At 48.3% G+C, this 17,509-nt stretch overlaps 1 protein-coding gene and 1 long non-coding RNA gene across 2 annotated transcripts in view; one reads left to right on the plus strand and one right to left on the minus strand.

The window, feature by feature from the left end:
• The window catches only part of ATP6V1C2 (ATPase H+ transporting V1 subunit C2), a 65,939-nt gene extending 60,538 nt beyond the window's left edge, over positions 1 to 5,401 (minus strand). The window contains exons 1-3 of the mRNA XM_054548402.2: positions 5,194 to 5,401; positions 2,039 to 2,233; positions 214 to 368 (exon numbers count right to left, since the gene is read on the minus strand). Of these exons, the coding sequence (XP_054404377.1) occupies positions 214 to 342 (129 nt within the window). The 5' untranslated portion in view covers positions 343 to 368; positions 2,039 to 2,233; positions 5,194 to 5,401. The remainder of the gene's footprint in view (positions 1 to 213; positions 369 to 2,038; positions 2,234 to 5,193) is intronic.
• A 173-nt stretch (positions 5,402 to 5,574) lies between these two features.
• LOC129057601 (uncharacterized) lies at positions 5,575 to 13,762 on the plus strand. The gene is made up of 3 exons (XR_010136225.1): positions 5,575 to 5,778; positions 13,242 to 13,312; positions 13,550 to 13,762. It is a non-coding gene; the product is annotated as an uncharacterized LOC129057601 (long non-coding RNA).
• Positions 13,763 to 17,509: the final 3,747 nt, after the last annotated feature.

Raw genomic sequence — 17,509 nt, forward strand, 5'->3', positions numbered from 1 at the left:
TACATAGGTATCACAATTAATTTTGGACTATGGCATGATATCCCACCTAGCCCATCACCTCCCTGTCCATCCTCAAACCTCAGCTTGTCCTCAGAGCCCCTGCCTTTGCCGTGATACTTTCTCCTTGGCTTCCTGAAGTAGCAACCTCTGTCTCCCTCTCCCGTCTCCCCCTGACCAATCCATCCCTTTTTCACTTCTCCCCAGGAATTTTACCTTGAAGTCAGGAATAGCGAATTTGGTATTATAAGACAGGTTGGACTTGGAGGTTACAGTATTCATCCTCTCCAGAGCTTGCAAATTTTCCTTATCGCCAGGGGCAGAAATTAACCAAAACTCTGACATGCTTCCAGTCTTCTCTTACCCAGTGACTGCCCAGAACCAGCACAAACATACACAAACAGAAACAAGAGGAGAGATGTGTCAGATATCCCCGCCTCACCACTCCCTACCCTCCAATTCATCCTTTCTAGGATCTGTGAGCTCCAAGGACATCCATTTGCAAAAGCAAAGCTCTTATCTCCACCTGGGCCGCCCTCAGGTGTTCACGAAACTCCAAATCTCTTTGGTCCCTGCGGTGGTTCTGGCTGGTTTTCAGGAGCAGAGGAGGAGGGAGAGGTTCCTTTCTTTCTCTCCACCTCAGTGAACAACCCCTATCAGGCATCTGGAGGCGGCCACCTTCTGGGGGAATATTTGTCTTCCTTCCACACTGCATCTTCTGGGATGCAGGATGGGGTGGACGAAGGCGTGGGATGAGGGAGGGATTTTCACAACAGGCTACCAGGTCAAACCGCAGGTCAAACTGGCCAACCTTGTGATTGGTATTAGCTTTAAAAATAGACTCAGAAGGATTTTTTTTTAATAAGAAAAAAAAAAGTAGTAGGGGGTGAGGGGAACTACTAAAGTCTTTTTTCCACTAGGCGAGGTGCCCGCTCAGCAGAGCTGGGTCCCTTGCCCGGCCTGGCCGGTGGTTTCGCGGCCGCGTCTGCGGCCTCTACGGCCGATTCGATTCGTGCTGCTCCTTCACAGGTGTCCACACCCGCACCTTTCCCCCTTGGCCGGGTTCCCCCTTTCCGCTTGCCTCCCCGCGGCGTCTCCGGACGGCTGGGGGAAAGCAGGATAAGCTCTGAGGAGCCAGAGACCCCTGGTGGAACCTCTTCCTTTCGGACTCCCCGGTCCCGCTCCAAGCCGAGGGCATTTTGTTCTCTCCTAACCCCGCGCAGACCCAACGCAGCTCCTTTCCGCCTTGACTGCCCATGGCCTGGGGACGAACTGGCCCCACGCAGCACCTGCGGAGATGCTACCAGCCCGGCCGCGGGGAAGCGCGCGGAGGTGCCCGCTGCCCACGTTCCCAATGGGAAAGCCCAGGCTGGTGCGCAGCCGGACCCCGTGCCTGTGTCCCCACCCCACCCCCGCCTCGGGTCCCGGCTCCGCGGTGCGTCCTTACCGGGAGCCGGCGGGGCGCGGGCCGCGCGGTAGGGGACTGCGGGCGACGCGCGTCGGGTGCGGGGCCGGAGCGCACTGCCGGCTACCGGGAGGCAGCGGCTTCGCTGCCCCGCGCCCCGCCCCGCCTTTTATCCCGGGCGCTGGAGGCGGCCCCGGCCCCGCCGGATATTTGCATACGGGCCGTCCGCCTCCCGCCTCGCTCCAGCTGGCGGCCCGAGACCCGGGGACCAGGTGCAGGCGCCGGGCGGGAAGGCGCGGAGGAGACGCGCAGGGTCTCCAGTCCCCTGGAGGGCCGGGGCCCTGGGGGCTTATGCGGCGCGTCCCACGGGGTCTCCTGCTGCACGACTGCGCTGCAGCGTCTGGGACGCGTGGACTGCTGAGCTGGGTGGGAGTCGGGAAAAGGCTCTGAGCTCGGGACCACCCCGCCCTCCCGCTGCGGCCGCCGCAGCCCCGCCTGGTCACCCACTCTCGCCTCACAGAGACAGGCGCGGATCTCAAGGGAATCACCTACTCCCAGGTGTCTCCAGGCCAGTGCACGAGCCAGGGCCCACCTGTGGGGAGCCGCGCAACAGGTGCGCAGGTGCTCGGGACACACCTGGGTAGACAGCGAAGCTTTTCCTGTCCGTGTGGGCGCGGGTGTGCGCCCGGTTGCCCAGGAAACTCCCACCTCACCCTCTCCACCTTCCGAATTGCCCTGTGGATGGGGGGTGGAGGGGCGGTTACAGCTCTCCGTGCGACGATCAGAGATGAGTTCATGATCGGTGCTGTCTGGAACCAGGAGGGGGAAACCCTGGAAATTAAAGTGTGAAGGTTAAAAACAAGACAAAACCCAAGGAAAACTCGGAGAATTCATTTTCTCTGGGCCGAAGGAGAAAGCTTTAAAGCATCCTTCCATGTGGGCGATGTTTTCAGTGGTTTCTGGGAAAGATGAAGATCTCAAGAGTGTCCTTCGAGGGGGCATTGGAGACGGTGTTCTTGCTTCCTTAAACGTGGACTCCCCCTCCTATGTAAACTAGCCTTATCTATCAACCCATTCTTGTGAATGCATCAGGGTCTTTGGGAGAAGTATTTGACATCATCTGAGACTTAAGCTGTAATCACATAGGGTGGGATGGGAAGCCCCAGAGACAGGACAGAAAGGTGGCTTTGAGATCACAGTGGGGTCGTACTGCCAGCCTAGGCTAGACTTGGAAGTCCCAGCACCTGCAGCAGGCATTGTTATTGGGACACTAATGTGCATTAGTCAGTCCTTGCAACATCTTCCTGAGGGAGGATACCTGAAACTAAGGGATGGGGAAACCCCGGTATGTTTGAGGACATTAAGTGACTATTCCAGGGAAGGAGTGGCCCAGTTAGACATTAAAGCGAGGTGGTCTCCAATCTTGGACGTTATCCAGGCATGCCATTTTATCCAGCCAGGGAAAATATCTTAGAGCTGGGGGCAGATCTCATCTGCAAACAAGGGTGGAGATGCCCACAGAAGTTACGTGAATTGCCCAGTGTCACACAGCTGGTTATGTCAGAGCTACAGTTGGAACTCGGGCCTGTGACTGAGTCTTATGTCCTTTCTACTGCTCCCAACAAGCCTGCAGGACTAGATAATCAGGGTGAGGAAGAACACATGCTTTCTATTTTAGTCCACATTTTCCCATCTGCAAGGTTCAAAGCCATGGACCTGGCTTCTCAGAGACTGAGCAACACATTTAGAAGTATCTGTGACTTTGCTCGTGGCACCACTCTTTCTATACACCTGGTTACCTGTAAATGCTTTGTGCCAGGCGTGGTGGCTCACACCTGTAATCCCAGCACTTTGAGAGGCCAGGTGGGCAGGTCACCTGAGATCAGGAGTTCGAGACCAGCCTGACCAACATGGAGAAACCCCGTCTCTATTAAAAATAAATAATTAGCTGGGCATGGTGGCGCATGCCTTAATCCCAGCTACTTGGGAGGCTGTGGCAGGAGAATCGCTTGAACCCAGAGGCAGAGGTTTCGGTGAGACGATATCGCACCATTGCACTCCAGCCTGGGCAACAAGAGTGAAACTCCATCTCAAAAAAGAAAACAAAAAACCCAAACCAAACCAAACCAAAACAAAACAACAACAACAACAAAAAACAAAACAAAACAAAACTTTGTTCTGTGAAATAAGAGAGTCAGACAAATAACTCCTGGATAGGCCAGGCACAGTGGCTCATGCCTGTAATCCCAGTACTTTGGGAGGCCCAGGCAGGTGGATCACTTGAGGTCAGGAGTTTGAGACCAGCCTGGCCAACATGGTGAAACCCCATCTTTACTAAAAATACAAAAACTGGCTGGGCATGGTGGCTCACGCCTGTAATCCCAGCACTTTGGGAGGCCGAGGCAGGCGGATCACGAGGTCATGAGATCGAGACCATCCTGGCTAACACGGTGAAACCCCATCTCTACTAAAAATACAAAAAAATTAGCTGGGCCTGGTGGCGGGCACCTATAGTCCCAACTACTCGGGAGGCTGAGGCAGGAGAATGGCGTGAACCCGGGAGGCGGAGGTTGCAGTGAGCCAAGATTGCGCCACTGCACTCCAGCCTGGGTGATAGAGTGAGACTCCGTCTCAGCTGCTAGGGAGGCTGAGGCGCGAGAATCACTTGAATCCAAGAGGCAGAGGTTACAGTGAGTCGAGACCATGCCACTGTATTCCAGCCTGGGTGATGGAACAAGACTCCATCTCCAAAAAACAAAAAACAAAACAAAACAAAAACAAAAACACACAAATAACTTCTGGACATCATCTGATTAAGAAAATAATAAGGACCTACAGTGTTCCTTGTCTTCCTCAAAATCTTCCTACTCAAAATCTAAAATCTTTCTGGTCTTTCGCATCTTAAGTTTCTTGTTTCATAGCTGAATTTATAATGGATGATGTCTACTGCTGCAGGAGTAACTTGACATTTTTCAAATAACTTTTTATCCGCTTATATAAGTAATTCTCTCCTTTTCTTTTCTCCAACAAGAATGAGCTTGAAATTTCTCTGTTTTTTAAAAAGAATTTGGCAAACAGAGAAGTATAAGGAAGAAAATAAAAATTACTTGTAATTCTATAATTAGCTGCTGTTAACATTTAAATTCTTTATTACCATTTAATGCATATTCATGTATAGATGCAGATTTCTTTGCATGATTGAGATTATATATTATTCATAAATCTTGGCATTCTGCTGTTTGCTTTCTAAAGATCAAAAAAGTTATCAAATGTATCTTATCAGTAAAGGATAATCCAACGTCATCAGAGTTTACCACAGCTCAGAACTTGAGTAAGATTCTGAAGCCAAATAAAGATGCCTGATTAAACAACTTACATCTTGAAAAGGTGGCAAGATGGGCAGGAATCTGGTCCAAGAAGTTTTTCGATTTGCATTTCTCAAAGGCAACCACATATGTACTTACCAGTTTTGAGCTGACTTGTGTTTTTCTCTCACAAAGATCAGCCTTTAACAGATAAATAGGGAGAAAACAACAAAAACTTCTGGAGCTTGCTCCCTTGGTATATTAGAAGAGTATGATTTAGCATTTACACTCTATAAGGAAAGTATTTTTCTTCCATATTTCAACCTGAAGCACCATTTAGCAACCCATTTTCTGTCCCCTCCCTATACAACCTTAAAGTCTCTGAAATCTGCTGCTAAAAGACTTAAAAGTTTATGTGCCTTAATCACTGCTTTTAAAATACTCCCCAGGTTATGAAAAATATAGTACCCAGGTCATAATAAATACCATCTCTTCCCAGGAATAAAGGCTGGGGAGGAAATGCCAGGAGTCTTGAGTCATCTGTAGCTTATTATGAATTTGGCTTCAGTTAGTTATTTCTGAAATGTTTCTGCAGTTGGCACTGGTCGTGCACTGAGCCAGCTGAAGTCTGTGCAACATTGAACAGTCCCGTCAGGTTTGGGAACCAGAAGGGTGAGGCTGGCCTCGTTGGTCTGTTGTCCTCTGGCCACTCCCAGCTGATGTATTTTGAGCTTCTTTATTACTTCACAGCCATCTGAAGATGATGTTCTTTCCAAATCAGCCCAGATACCCTTGAATCTCCATCAGCTCACGTGGGTTGTTGTGGGTTTTGCTGAGAAGAGCCCTGGGGGGGTTTTCTATGGGGACAGATCTATAGTACAGAAAAATGCAGGTAGAATTGTCCCTCGCTAGTCAATACGGTGCTGTAGACACAGATTAGGCTTTGAAATCAGACAGTCAGAAAAGCCGCCTACACTTGCTATGTTTCAGGCTTCCCAGCTGAAAACAAAGGAGCAAGACTATACCCGCTTTTTAGGCTTGTTATGAGGATAAGACCGAACAGCATTTCTGGTGAGAGCAACTGAATAAGAGCTCCCCTCACTTCTCACTCTCCTGCTTTCTTAGGTTTCTTTATGGTTTTACACATTAAGTGCAGCACATTGTAATAATCTCTCGAAATCATCTACCATCCTTCTTCAGGACCCAAAGTCCTCTCATCTGCATTTTCTCTTTCACCCAAAAAGCCTTTGTCATGTTAGGATGGCCATTGTCATCATTGTCACTGTTTTGGTCAGAGAAATTCAGGCCAGGGAATTCTCAGGATTTGTCCTAGAGTACACAGACAAGAAGTCACCTCTGCTCACTTCGTCATCTAACAAGTTTTTTTTTCCCCCCACAATATTTGCCAGGCACAGTGGGGCATGCAAAAATAAATCGGCATTTTCATACTAGTACTAGAGCAAAGCAAGTCTGATAAACAGAATACTGAGCAGTTCCAACTCACTAAGGTCTGAACACAAAACACTAAGCAGGATGTGATATGTGCATACACACGAGGTGTAGACATACCAGGAAGACCGTGATCCTCATGTCACAGATGAGGAAGCAGGCTCAAGGAGATTAAGTGAGCTGATCAAAGCACACTTAGTGGTAGAACCGGGTCTAGAACTTCATTCTTCTACCTCCAAGTGTCTCTGGCATTACAAGCTCTAAACCACCCCTCTAGGCCCCGTGCAAAGACCTAGTTACTAGCACTCAGCCTGTAATTGCATTCGTTTGTTTGTTTGTTTGTTTGTTTTTGAGATGGAGTCTGGCTCTGTTGCCCAGGCTGGAGTGCAGTGGCGCGATCTCAGCTCACTGAAACTTCCACCTCCTGGGTTCAAGCAATTCTCATGCCTCAGCCTCCTGAGTAGCTGGGACAACAGGTTTGTGGGTTGGTTGGTTTGTTTTTGACAGAGTCTGGCTCTGTTGCCCAGGCTGGAGTGCAGTGGCATGATCTTGGCTCACTGCAATCTCTTTCTCCAGGGTTCAAGTGATTCTCCTGTTTCAGCCTCCTGAGTAGCTGGGATTACAGGCACCCACCACCATGCCCAGCTAATTTTTGTATTTTTGGTAGAGACGGGGTTTCACCATGCTGGCCAGGCTAGTATTGAACTCCTGAACTCAGGTGATCCACCCACCTCAGCCTCCCAAAGTGCTGGAATTACAAGTTTGAGCCACTGTAACTGGCCTACATAAGTCTCTTAACATCAGTGGACTTTTTGGTGAGCTGTAAACTGTGGTTAATAATAGTACCTGTCGGCCAAGCGTGGTGACTCACGCCTGTAATCCCAGCACTTTGGGAGGCCAAGGCAGGCAGATAGCCTGAAGTCAGGAGTTCGAGACCAGCCTGACCAACATGGAGAAACCTCATCTCTACTAAAAATACAAAATTAGCTGGGCGTGGTGGCACGTGCCTGTAATCCCAGCTACTTGGGAGGCTAAGGCAGGAGAATCACTTGAACCTGGGAGGCGGAGGCTGCAGTGAACTGAGATAGCGCCCTTGCACTCCAGCCTGGGCAACAAGAGCGAAACTGTCTCAAAAAAAAAAAAAGTACCTGTCTCATAAGGTTTTCCCGGGAATTAAATGATATGGCAGAGTGAACAGTGCATATTAAGCAACTGGCAATGGCGTGCTATTAGCATTTGCTACTTTAAAAAGCTCCATTCATCTCTGCTTCTTTTCCTCCTTTTATTTCTCACTTCCAAGTTCCTTTTTCTCCTCACAGGGTTCTTTGGGAAGATGCGAATTTTGCGCTATTATAAATATATGGCACATTGCTACTCCTGCATTCAGTCACTTTCAACCTATCTTTGATGGAGTTAGCCTATGTGGAAGGTTAACTACATCTTGGGGGTACCACAGGGAATAGGAGAGGTCCCTGGCCTCAAGAGTCCTGAGGTGGAGAAAGAAGAGAAAAAGGGAAGGAGTGTGGCTGGTGCTTAGGGAAGAGTCTTTGGGCTACAGCCAAGAGCCCTCCGCAGGAGTTTTGAGCTCTGGCTTTGGAGTCAAAACGATCTGACCTCAAGTCTCAGTTCTGCCACTTACTAGCTGTGCCCTTTCCAAGTTACCCAATCTTTCAATACCCCAGTTTTGAAAATGGGGACTTCAAGTTCAAGTTAGAGAATTGTGATGAAAATGGAATGCCATAACGCATGCAAAATGTCTAAGCATGACTGAGCCTGGTGTGCTCACAGTAACTGCTCCCATCATTTTATTTAGATTATAGAGTTCAGGAAGGCACTCTGTTCACTGCCAAGTTCATAGTGCTGAATACACAATATATTTTGGATCACTGCACTTCAAGCAAGGAGCTTAAATGCTGGAGGATGTCTGGAGAATCAGAGGAAGCTGAGTGTAAATGTGTTTGCTCTTAGATCTGTCTCTTTTAGAAATATGAAATGATTTGAAAGAGACATGAAAATATAACACTGTATATTTAAGTACTGGGTATCTACGTTACGGATGAGCGACATCTGTAGCCATTCAATTATGTTTATAAGACTGAAAATTGCAAACAACATATATGTCCAACAAAAGAGAATTGAACAAATTAGTAATTTTATAATCATGCTGTCATTAAAAACATTTTAGGGGAATATTAAATGACATAAGTGATCATATAATCTCAGCATTTTGGGAGACCAAGGTGGAAAGACTTTGAGACCAGCCTGAGCAATGTAGCAAAACCCCACCCCTATTTAAAAATTAACTAATTAATTAAAAAATAAATGATCATTAACTTTTTTCTTTTTTTTTTGAGATGCAGTCTTGCTCCATCGCTCAGGCTGGAGTGCAGTGGCACCATCTTGGCTCACTGCAACCTCCGCCTCCTGTGTTCAAGCGATTTTCCTGCCTCAGACTCCCGAGTAGCTGGGATTACAGGCGCCCACCACCATGTCTGGATAATTTTTGTATTTTTAGTAGCGACAGGGTTTCGCCATGTTGGCCAGGCTGGTCTCGCACTCCTGACCTCAGGTGATCCGCCTGCCTCATCTTCCCAAAGTGCTGGGATTACAGGCATGAGCCACCATGCCTGGTCTGATCATTAAATTTTAAGCAGAAAATTCAAAATCAGATTCCAATTCTCAGGCCGGGTGCAATGGCTCAGGCTTGTAATTCCAGCACTTGGGGAGGCCAAGGCAGGAGGATCACTTGAGGCCAGGAGTTCAAGACCAGCCTGGCCAACATGGCGACTATGGCCAACATAGTCTCTACTAAAAATTAAAAAATTAGCCAGGCATGGCGGGTGCCTGTAATCCCAGCTACTAGCGAGGCTGAGGCAGGAGAATCGCTTGAACCTGGGAGGCAGAAGTTGCAGTGAGCTGAGAATGTGCCATGGCACTCCAGCCTGGGCAACAAGAGTGAAACTTTGTTTCAAAAAGAAAAAAAAAAAAAAAAAAAGTCCAATTCTCTGTAATCCTAGTGCTTTGGGAGGCCAAGGTGGGAGGTTCACTTGAGGTCATGAGTTCAAGACCAGCCTGAGTAACATAGTGAGACTCCAACTCTATGAAAAATAAAAATTAGCCAGGTGCAGTGACTTGCACCTGTATTCCTAGCTACTCAGAAAGCTGAATACAAGAGTATCACTTAAGCCCAGGAGTCTGAGGCTGCAGTGAGCTATGATTGCATCACTGCACTCCAGGGTAGGTGACAGAGCAAGACCTCCTCTCTGAAAAATAAAAATAAAACCCCAAACCAAAAATGGAAAAGGAGAAAACTAGAATAAATCTTGTGCTACTGAACTGAAACTGGAGGTGCCAGTCTAAACTCCTACATTTTAAAATGGGTGGATGAAGGGAGAGACAGAGAGAGAGAGAAATAAACCATTTACTAGCTCTGTTTGCTGGGAGACCTCAGAAGCAATGATTTATCAGTAGCACTGAATATACCAGTAGTCCAGATCTTAGTTTCTAATACCACTATCCACTAAAAGGAACCAGGGAACCTTGGAGAAATGGGTGGCTTCCAGGCTGGATTAGAGGATAGTTAACAGATACGTCAGTTTACTCTCAAATATTTTATACATATAATTATGTCATTATATAATATATAGTACATATTGTAAGTATATATTAGGTGATATAGAGAACTATGTCTCATATATTACATGCCAATATAATAGTCCTATCATATACCCATATCTGTCTATGGAAGTTCCTTGTGCTAGTCTTACAACTTTTCTGTAAGGCTGAAATTTATGAGGCTGGGTACGGTGGTTCCCACCTGTACCCCTGAATTACACCTGTAATTTCAGCACTTCAGGAGGACAAAGCAGGCAGATCACTTGAGGCCAGGAGTTTGAGACCGGCCTGGGCAATATGGCAAGACCTCATCTCTACAAAAAATACAAAAAATTAGCTGGGTGTGGTGGTACATGCCTGTAGTCTTAGTTACTCAGGAGGCTGAGGTGGGAGAATCGCTTGAGCTTGGGAGGTCGAAGTTGCAGTGAGCCGAGATCATATCACTGCACTCCAGCCTGGGTGACAGAGCCAGACCCTGTCTCAAAAGAAAAGAAAAGAAAAAGAAAAAGAAAATAAATTATGTTAAAATAAAAAGTTATCAACCAACAACAGGAAAATCCCTTTGGCGGGCTTCCATTAGTAGAAGTGAGAAGGGTGGTCCTGTTCCCACCCCCAGCTCCCAGCCTGGCCCCACTCTGCCTAGAGGACAGTTCAGGAAGCCACAGGCTCCGAGGTCACCCTCCCCTGCTCACTCTGATCTCCATACACCCCCTCTTCCGTCCCTCTTCCCGTCCCTCCTCCACCCTCTGCCCTACATCTGTGCTCTCTGGCATTCATGTCCTTCATCCGCAAAACCTCTGGCTCCCAACTTCTTTCAATTTCCCCACCTTGTGTACTCCCCTGAGGACACTGTTTTACTCAGAACCCCTCAGGGGTTGGTTGTTTCCTGTCCCCACACCTACCAGCACTGGGGCAATTCTCCTTGCTCCATCTTGCCACATCAGTTCCTTCTCCCACACTCTGCCCTAACTCCCCTCGTCCCCACCCCTAGCTTCCAATCTCTGCATAGACCAGCACTGGCCAATAGCACTCTCTGTGATGACCGGAATGTTTTATAACGGCACTGCCCAATACGGAAGCCATTGACCACATGTGCACCTGAAGGAGGCTGGAGAAACTAAGGAACAGTTTTTCATTTCATTTAATTTTCATTACTTGATTTTTTTGAATTCATTAATTAGATAATTTTATTTATTTAATTATTTTGGAGACAGAGTTTCACTATGTGGCCCAGGCTGGAGTGCAGTGGTGTGATCTCACTGCAATCTCCGCATCCCAGGCAAAAGCCATCCTCCCACCTCAGCCTCCCAAGCAGCTGGGACTATAGGCACATGCCACCACACCTGGCTTATTTTTGTATATTTTGGTAGAGACAGGGTCTTGCCACATTGCCTAGGCTGGTCTCAAACTTCTGAGCTCAAGCGATCCTCCAGCCTTGGCCTCCCAAAGTGTGAGATTATAGGCTTGAGCCACCGTGCCTGGCCAATTAATTTATTTTTTGAGACAAGGTCTCATTCTGTTGCCCAGGCTGGCGTGCAGTGGTACAATCACAGCCCACTGCAGCCTTGTCCTCCTGGGCTCAAGTGGTCCTCCCATTTGAGGCCTCTCCTGAGTAGCTGGTACCACAGGGGAATGCCACCATGCTCAGCCTTAATAGTTGCATTAATTTAAATTGACTACACGGCTGGTGCTACTGTGTTGGGCAGCAAAGTGTGGACAAACCGCCCTCTACCCTTCTTTTTATGGTGACCTCCAGACCCCCAAGTTCCTCCCTCTTATTCTAGTCCCCTTCTCCCCATCATTGTTCCCATCCTTACTTATGGGTGGTTTTTTTTTGTTTTTGTTTTTGTTTATTTGTTTGTTTGAGATAGGGTCTTGCTCTGTCACCCAGGATGGAGTGCAGTGGCAGGATCATGGCTCACTGCTGCAGCCTCGACCTTCTAGGCTCAAGTGATCCTCTTCCCACCTCAGCTTCCTGAGTGGCTGGGATCACATACAGGTGCATACCCCTACACCTGGCTAACCTACTTATTTATGTCTGCTTTTTTTTTAATGGAGCAGGGTCTCACTATGTTGCCTAGGCTGGTTTTGAATTTCTGTAGTCAAGCAATCCTTCTGCCTTGGCCTCCCAAAGTGCTAGAATTACAGGCATGAGCCAGGGCACCTAGCCTATTTATAACTTTTATTTTAAGTTCAGGGGTACATGGCCAGGCACGGTGGCTCACACCTATAATCCCAACACTTTGGGAGGCCAAGGCAGACAGATCACTTGAGTTCTTGAGTTCGAGACCAGCCTCTGGACAACATAGTGAGATCACCTCTCAAAAAATAAAATAAAATAATTTTTTAAAAATTTTTAGCTAAAAAAAATCAAGTCAGCTCAAGCATGACCTGCCCTTGAAACCATTCTTGATCCTCATTTGGGCTTCTGCCCCTGGCATCTCCCATCCCTCTATCACAGCTTTAGTGCCTGATCCCAAAGTCCTGGATTCCTCATCTCTCTGGTCTCACACTGCGAGCTACTAGAGGGCACTCCCCTCCTCAGCTCTATATTAATGCCAAGCACCGTGCCTGGCATAAAATAGGTTGTCAGCAAATGTTTGTTTAATACGTGAATTCTTATAATTATTTTGATAAACATTGTGATTTTTAATTCTTTAGTAAGTATATCAAATGTTTAACTATTTGGAAAATATGTATTGCTCGTTGCCATAAATAATATGCGCTTAATTTGCCAATAGCTGATAAACATTGTGGAAACTTAAAATTCAGAGAACACACACTGTAATTAATAACTTTAGAGGTCAGTAATGTCCAATTCTCAGAAGAATACTTGTCCTTTTTGTTTGTTTGGTTTTTGGTTTTTTTTGAGACAGAGTGTTGCTCTGTTGCTCAGGCTGGAGTACAGTGGCATGATCTCAGCTCACTGCAACCTCCGCTTCCCTGGTTCAAGCGATTCTCCTGCCTCAGCCTCCCTAGTAGCTGGGATTACAGGTGCCTGCCACCGTGCCCAGCTAATTTTTGTATTTTTAGTAAAGACAGGGTTTCACCGTGTTGGCCAGGCTGGTCTTGAACTCCTGAGCTCAAGTGATCCACCCATCTCAGCCTCCCAAAGTGCTGGGATTACAGGCGTGAGCCACCGTTCCTGGCCCCCATCATTTTCTTAAAGAGGTTTTCAAGATCCCATTTAGAACTGCTGGTTTCTCCTATGAACATTTATGCTAATATGAGTGACCTCCTTCGCTCTCCCCTGGGATTTATTTGGCAGGAGTAGCACATTGATAGATGGATGGAACACAACATCAGGAATTAACAGCATCTTTTCTTTTCAGCACACATCAATTTTAAGGTGTATCCACTTGGGAAATGGGCGCTATTTAGAATAGGGAATTTTGGATTTGAATGTTGTGAAGGAATAATGGTTCTCAAGCACACAAAAGCCATGGAATAACAGCACTGGTTTTCTCCAGGTCTCGTTTGGTGGAAGCCTGCTGAGTCTATAGGCAGAGTGAAGCCATTGCAACTTATGACAGCATACAAGGTAGGACTTTTGAGATGTCAGTAGCAACAGGGGTGCACTGGTCCCTTCCTAGGAGGGCCAGAGGGTGTCAAAGGCATCTGTGGGTCTGGGTTGGGTGTGAGCCTGAGCCTCGTGAGCATCGTGGAAGTTGCCCAAGAGTGTGGAGTTTGATGGGGGGGCCCTCATGTTGTACACCATCCCTCCCGTCTGCTTCCCGGGCACCTCTGCTTCTTCCCAATCTGCCTGTGTCCTCCCTAGATCCTAAAGCCCTGCAGCTCCCTGGAGCCATCTTCTGGAGTAAACAGACCCTGCGACATCATCCACCTGCCTCCACCCCCTGCCATGGCCCTCACCTGAGGACGCTGTGGGGAACTGCAGGTCTCCGCCCTCCAGGCTGCTGCTGCCAGACCCCAATACCTCCACACTTGTGTAGAAGCCCCTGCTCCCCAGGGCTCCTGCCATCCTGCCGAACACCCTCTGTCCCTCCTAGGAAGGGACTAGAGAAAGTCATGTGTGTCTGCAATGACGGGTTCGCGGGAGACGGTCAGATCCACTAGGGAAGCAACTGCATCTGCCTGGCTCACCACATGGTAAATCTAATAAATAGTAACTATTTCCCTGAATGAACAAATGAACGATGAATGAATGAATGTTAACACCTGCCCACTCCCCGTCGCGCGGTGAATACTCAGGCATCTAACTTTAGAGCAGTATTTTGCTCCAGCCCAAGAAGGGTGGCTTCAGTGCTCCGTGGAGGACACCGGATGGCTGCCTCTGTGCACCCTCACTTCCTCCACTCCAAGGCCTTCCCTTTTCTCTCCCTTCAGGTGCCCACTCCTGTGCCACACCCTGTACCTTGTCATCACCTGAAACTGCTCCGCCCCTGAAATCTTGAATACCAGTACCCCACTCTCTGACCCCACCTCCGTCCCCCACGCCTGCCTCCCACCACACCTTCCCCTTAACTCACACACCGCCTCTGCTCCCTCCCACTCCATCACCACCTCCGGGTCCTGCTTCTCTTTCAGCCAAGCCTGAACTCCGGGCTGCCTGAACCTCCCTCTCATCAGCACCTTTCCTTCTCTGTGCCTCACCTTGTTTCAGCAGAACCCCAGCCTAGCTCAGGTTTTTTTTTTTTTTTTTTTTTTTTGAGACAGGGTCTCCCTCTGTCACCCAGGCTGGAGCACAGGACTCAAGGGATTCTCCCACCTCAGCCTTCTGAGTACCTGGGATTACAGGCACCATGCCTGCCTAATTTTTTTATTTTTTGTAGAGATGGGGGTCTCACTATGTTGCCTAAGCTGGTCTCGAACTCCTGGCCTCAAATGATGCTTTCACCTCAGCCTCCTAAAGTGCTGGGATTACCAGCGTGAGCCACTGTGCCTAGCTACATTTTTTGTTATATCACAATATCACCCTCTCCCAGGGTTGCCTCTTTCTTCTTAGCTCAGGGGATGCAGCACCTGTGGTTCAAGGTCATTACCACCAACTGTTTGGACACAGAATCCTCCCCAGCTCCCCATCACCTATCTCCTCATTTTCTTTTATCTTCAGACTCATTCGATTGACCCCTCCCCTCAGCTGGCCAACATGCACCATTGCCTTCTGTCCTAACACCATCCTCCTTGGTCCCTGATGCCCATCAGCCGTCATCTAATCTCTCTCCTTCCCTGCACATCTCAGCTCCTCAGAAGGGAGGCGCCATCACAGTCGTCAGCACCTGCCTGCACGTACATGCACTCCCCCGACAGGGGAGGACCTACCTGCACATGCATCAGGCTCATGGCTGGGGAGAACCAGGAAAACACGACAGACAAGGCCGCCAACTTCCTGAAGCCTACATTCTAGTGCAGAAGGCAGGAAATCGGCAAGCAGATAGGTAACTAAAAATGAGAAGTGCACACATTCTTTTAAAGTCCTATGAAGAAGATAAAAAGAGGCAACGAGACTGAGCAGGCCCGACATGGGGTCTCACACCTGTAATCCCAGCACTTTGGGAGGCCAAAGTGGGGAAGGGTGGGACAGCATTTGAGACCAGCATGGGCAACACGGTGAGTCCCCATTTCAAAAAAAAAGAGAGAGAGACTGAGAGAAACTGAGAAAATGCACTTCAGTGAGTGTTCTTTCTGAAGCAACAGCAGTGCCTGAAAGTTTATTTCTTTATTTATTTTTGAGACAGAGTTTTACTCTTGTTGCCCAGGCTGGAATGCAGTGGCGCGATTTCGGCTCACTGCAACTTCTGCTTCCCAGGTTCAAGCGATTTTCCTGCCTCAGCCTCCTGAGGAACTGAGATTGCAGGTGCTCGTCACCACACCCAGCTAATTTTTGTATTTTCAGTAGAGATGGGGTTTCACCATGTTGGTCAGGCTGGTCTCAAACTCTTGACCTCAGGTGATCCACCCACCTCGGCCTCCCAAAGTGCTGGGATTACAGGCATGAGCCACTGCCCCCGGTCTAGTGCCTGAAAGTTTGGAATGATCCAGATATGTGAGGAGTGGAGGGAAGAGCATGAGGGGCCCTGGGAACAGAAAATGCAGTGCCCAGGGCTAAGAAACCGCATGGCTTAGGGAAAGCAAGTGCGGGTGGGTGCCACACCCTCCTCAGCCCTCCACAGCCTGGTTTCTTCCCCCGCCACTGCCTTGGAAGCCACACTCTTCTCCTCTGTGAGCCCAGTGAGAGGGTTTTGCCATATTGATTAGTCCTCCCTGCTCTATTTCTCCTTCCTTGATTTTCTCTTCCGGAGCCACCCCCTCTTGTGACTTCCATGACTTGGAGTGCCCCCACCCTCCCTGCATCTGCACCCACTCCCTGCCTGGCTCCTTTCCTGTGCCGGTTCCCTGGCTGCCCTTCAGGTTTGCTTGACCTGAGTCTCCATTCTCGCCCACTGCTCCCTCACTCAACACCAGAGGGTCAGAACGTTTTCCGGGGTCATAGACTCCTTTGATTCTCTGCTGGTCATTCTTCCCAGAAAAAAATAAGTGCACATAATACATACATATGATTTTTTTCATACAACATCATGAAGGGGTTTGAGGGTCCCCCTAAGTGTTGTGAACTCCAAATCAAGAAGCTTCATTTCTACATTGTCCCAGAAAGATTCCATCTATTTTCACAGTACTATCTGTTTATAGCTTTTTAAAGTTGAAAACTGCACTGTAATCCCAGCACTTTGGGAGGCCGAGGCGGGCAGATCACTTGAGGTCATGAGTTTGAGACCAGCCTGGGCAACATGGCGAAACCCCGTCTCTACTAAAAATACAAAAATTAGCCGGGTGTGGTGGCAGGCACCTGTAATCTCAGCTACTCGGGAGGCTGAGGCAGAAGAATCACTGGAACCTGGGAGGTAGAGGATGTAGTGATCTGAGATCGCACCACTGCACTCCAGCCTGGGTGACAGAGGAGGCTCCATCTCAAAAACAAAACAAAACAAAACAAAACAAAAAAACCCTGAAAATTCTGGTGGGTAGGGATGAATAGACAGACACAGAGGATCTATGTGATACTGTAGTGGTGGATACATGTCATTGTACATGTGTCACAGCCAAAGAATATACAGCACCAAGAGTGAAACCTGATGTAAACCGTGGGCTTCGGGTGATAATGACTTGTCAGTGTAGCTCCCTCCACTATAGCAAATGTGCCAATCTGGTGGATGGTGTTGATAGTGGGGGAGGCTGTGAGTGTGTAGGGGTAGTGGGTATATGGGACATCTCTTGAGCACCTTCTGCTCAATTTTGCTCTGAAGAACAAAGCTGTAAAACTGCTCTAAAAAATAAAGTCTGGCCAGGCGCAGTGGCTCACGCCTGTAATCCCAACACTTTGGGAGGCTGAGGCGGGTGGATCGCCTGAGGTCAGGAGTTCGAGACCAGCCTGGCCAACATGGTGAAACCCCGTCTCTACTAAAATTACAAAAATTAGCCGGGCGCGGTGGCAGGCACCTGTAATCCCAGCTACTCGGGAGGCTGAGGCAGGAGAATCACTGGAACCTGGGAGGTAGAGGATGTAGTGAGCCGAGATCGCACCATCACACTCCAGCCTGGGCAACAAGAGCAAGACTTCATCTAAAAATAAAAAAAAAAAAAGCCTGTTATTTTAAAAATGAATCATATACAGGAAAGAGAACAAATTACATGTATGAAGCTTGACAGATCATAAGTGGGAATTCCCATGAAGCCACCACCCAGGTCAAAAATGAGCCCTGAGTGTGACCAGAAGCCC

Source organism: Pongo abelii, chromosome 12 (assembly GCF_028885655.2).
Source record: "Pongo abelii isolate AG06213 chromosome 12, NHGRI_mPonAbe1-v2.0_pri, whole genome shotgun sequence".
NCBI classification, from domain to species: Eukaryota; Metazoa; Chordata; class Mammalia; order Primates; family Hominidae; genus Pongo; species Pongo abelii.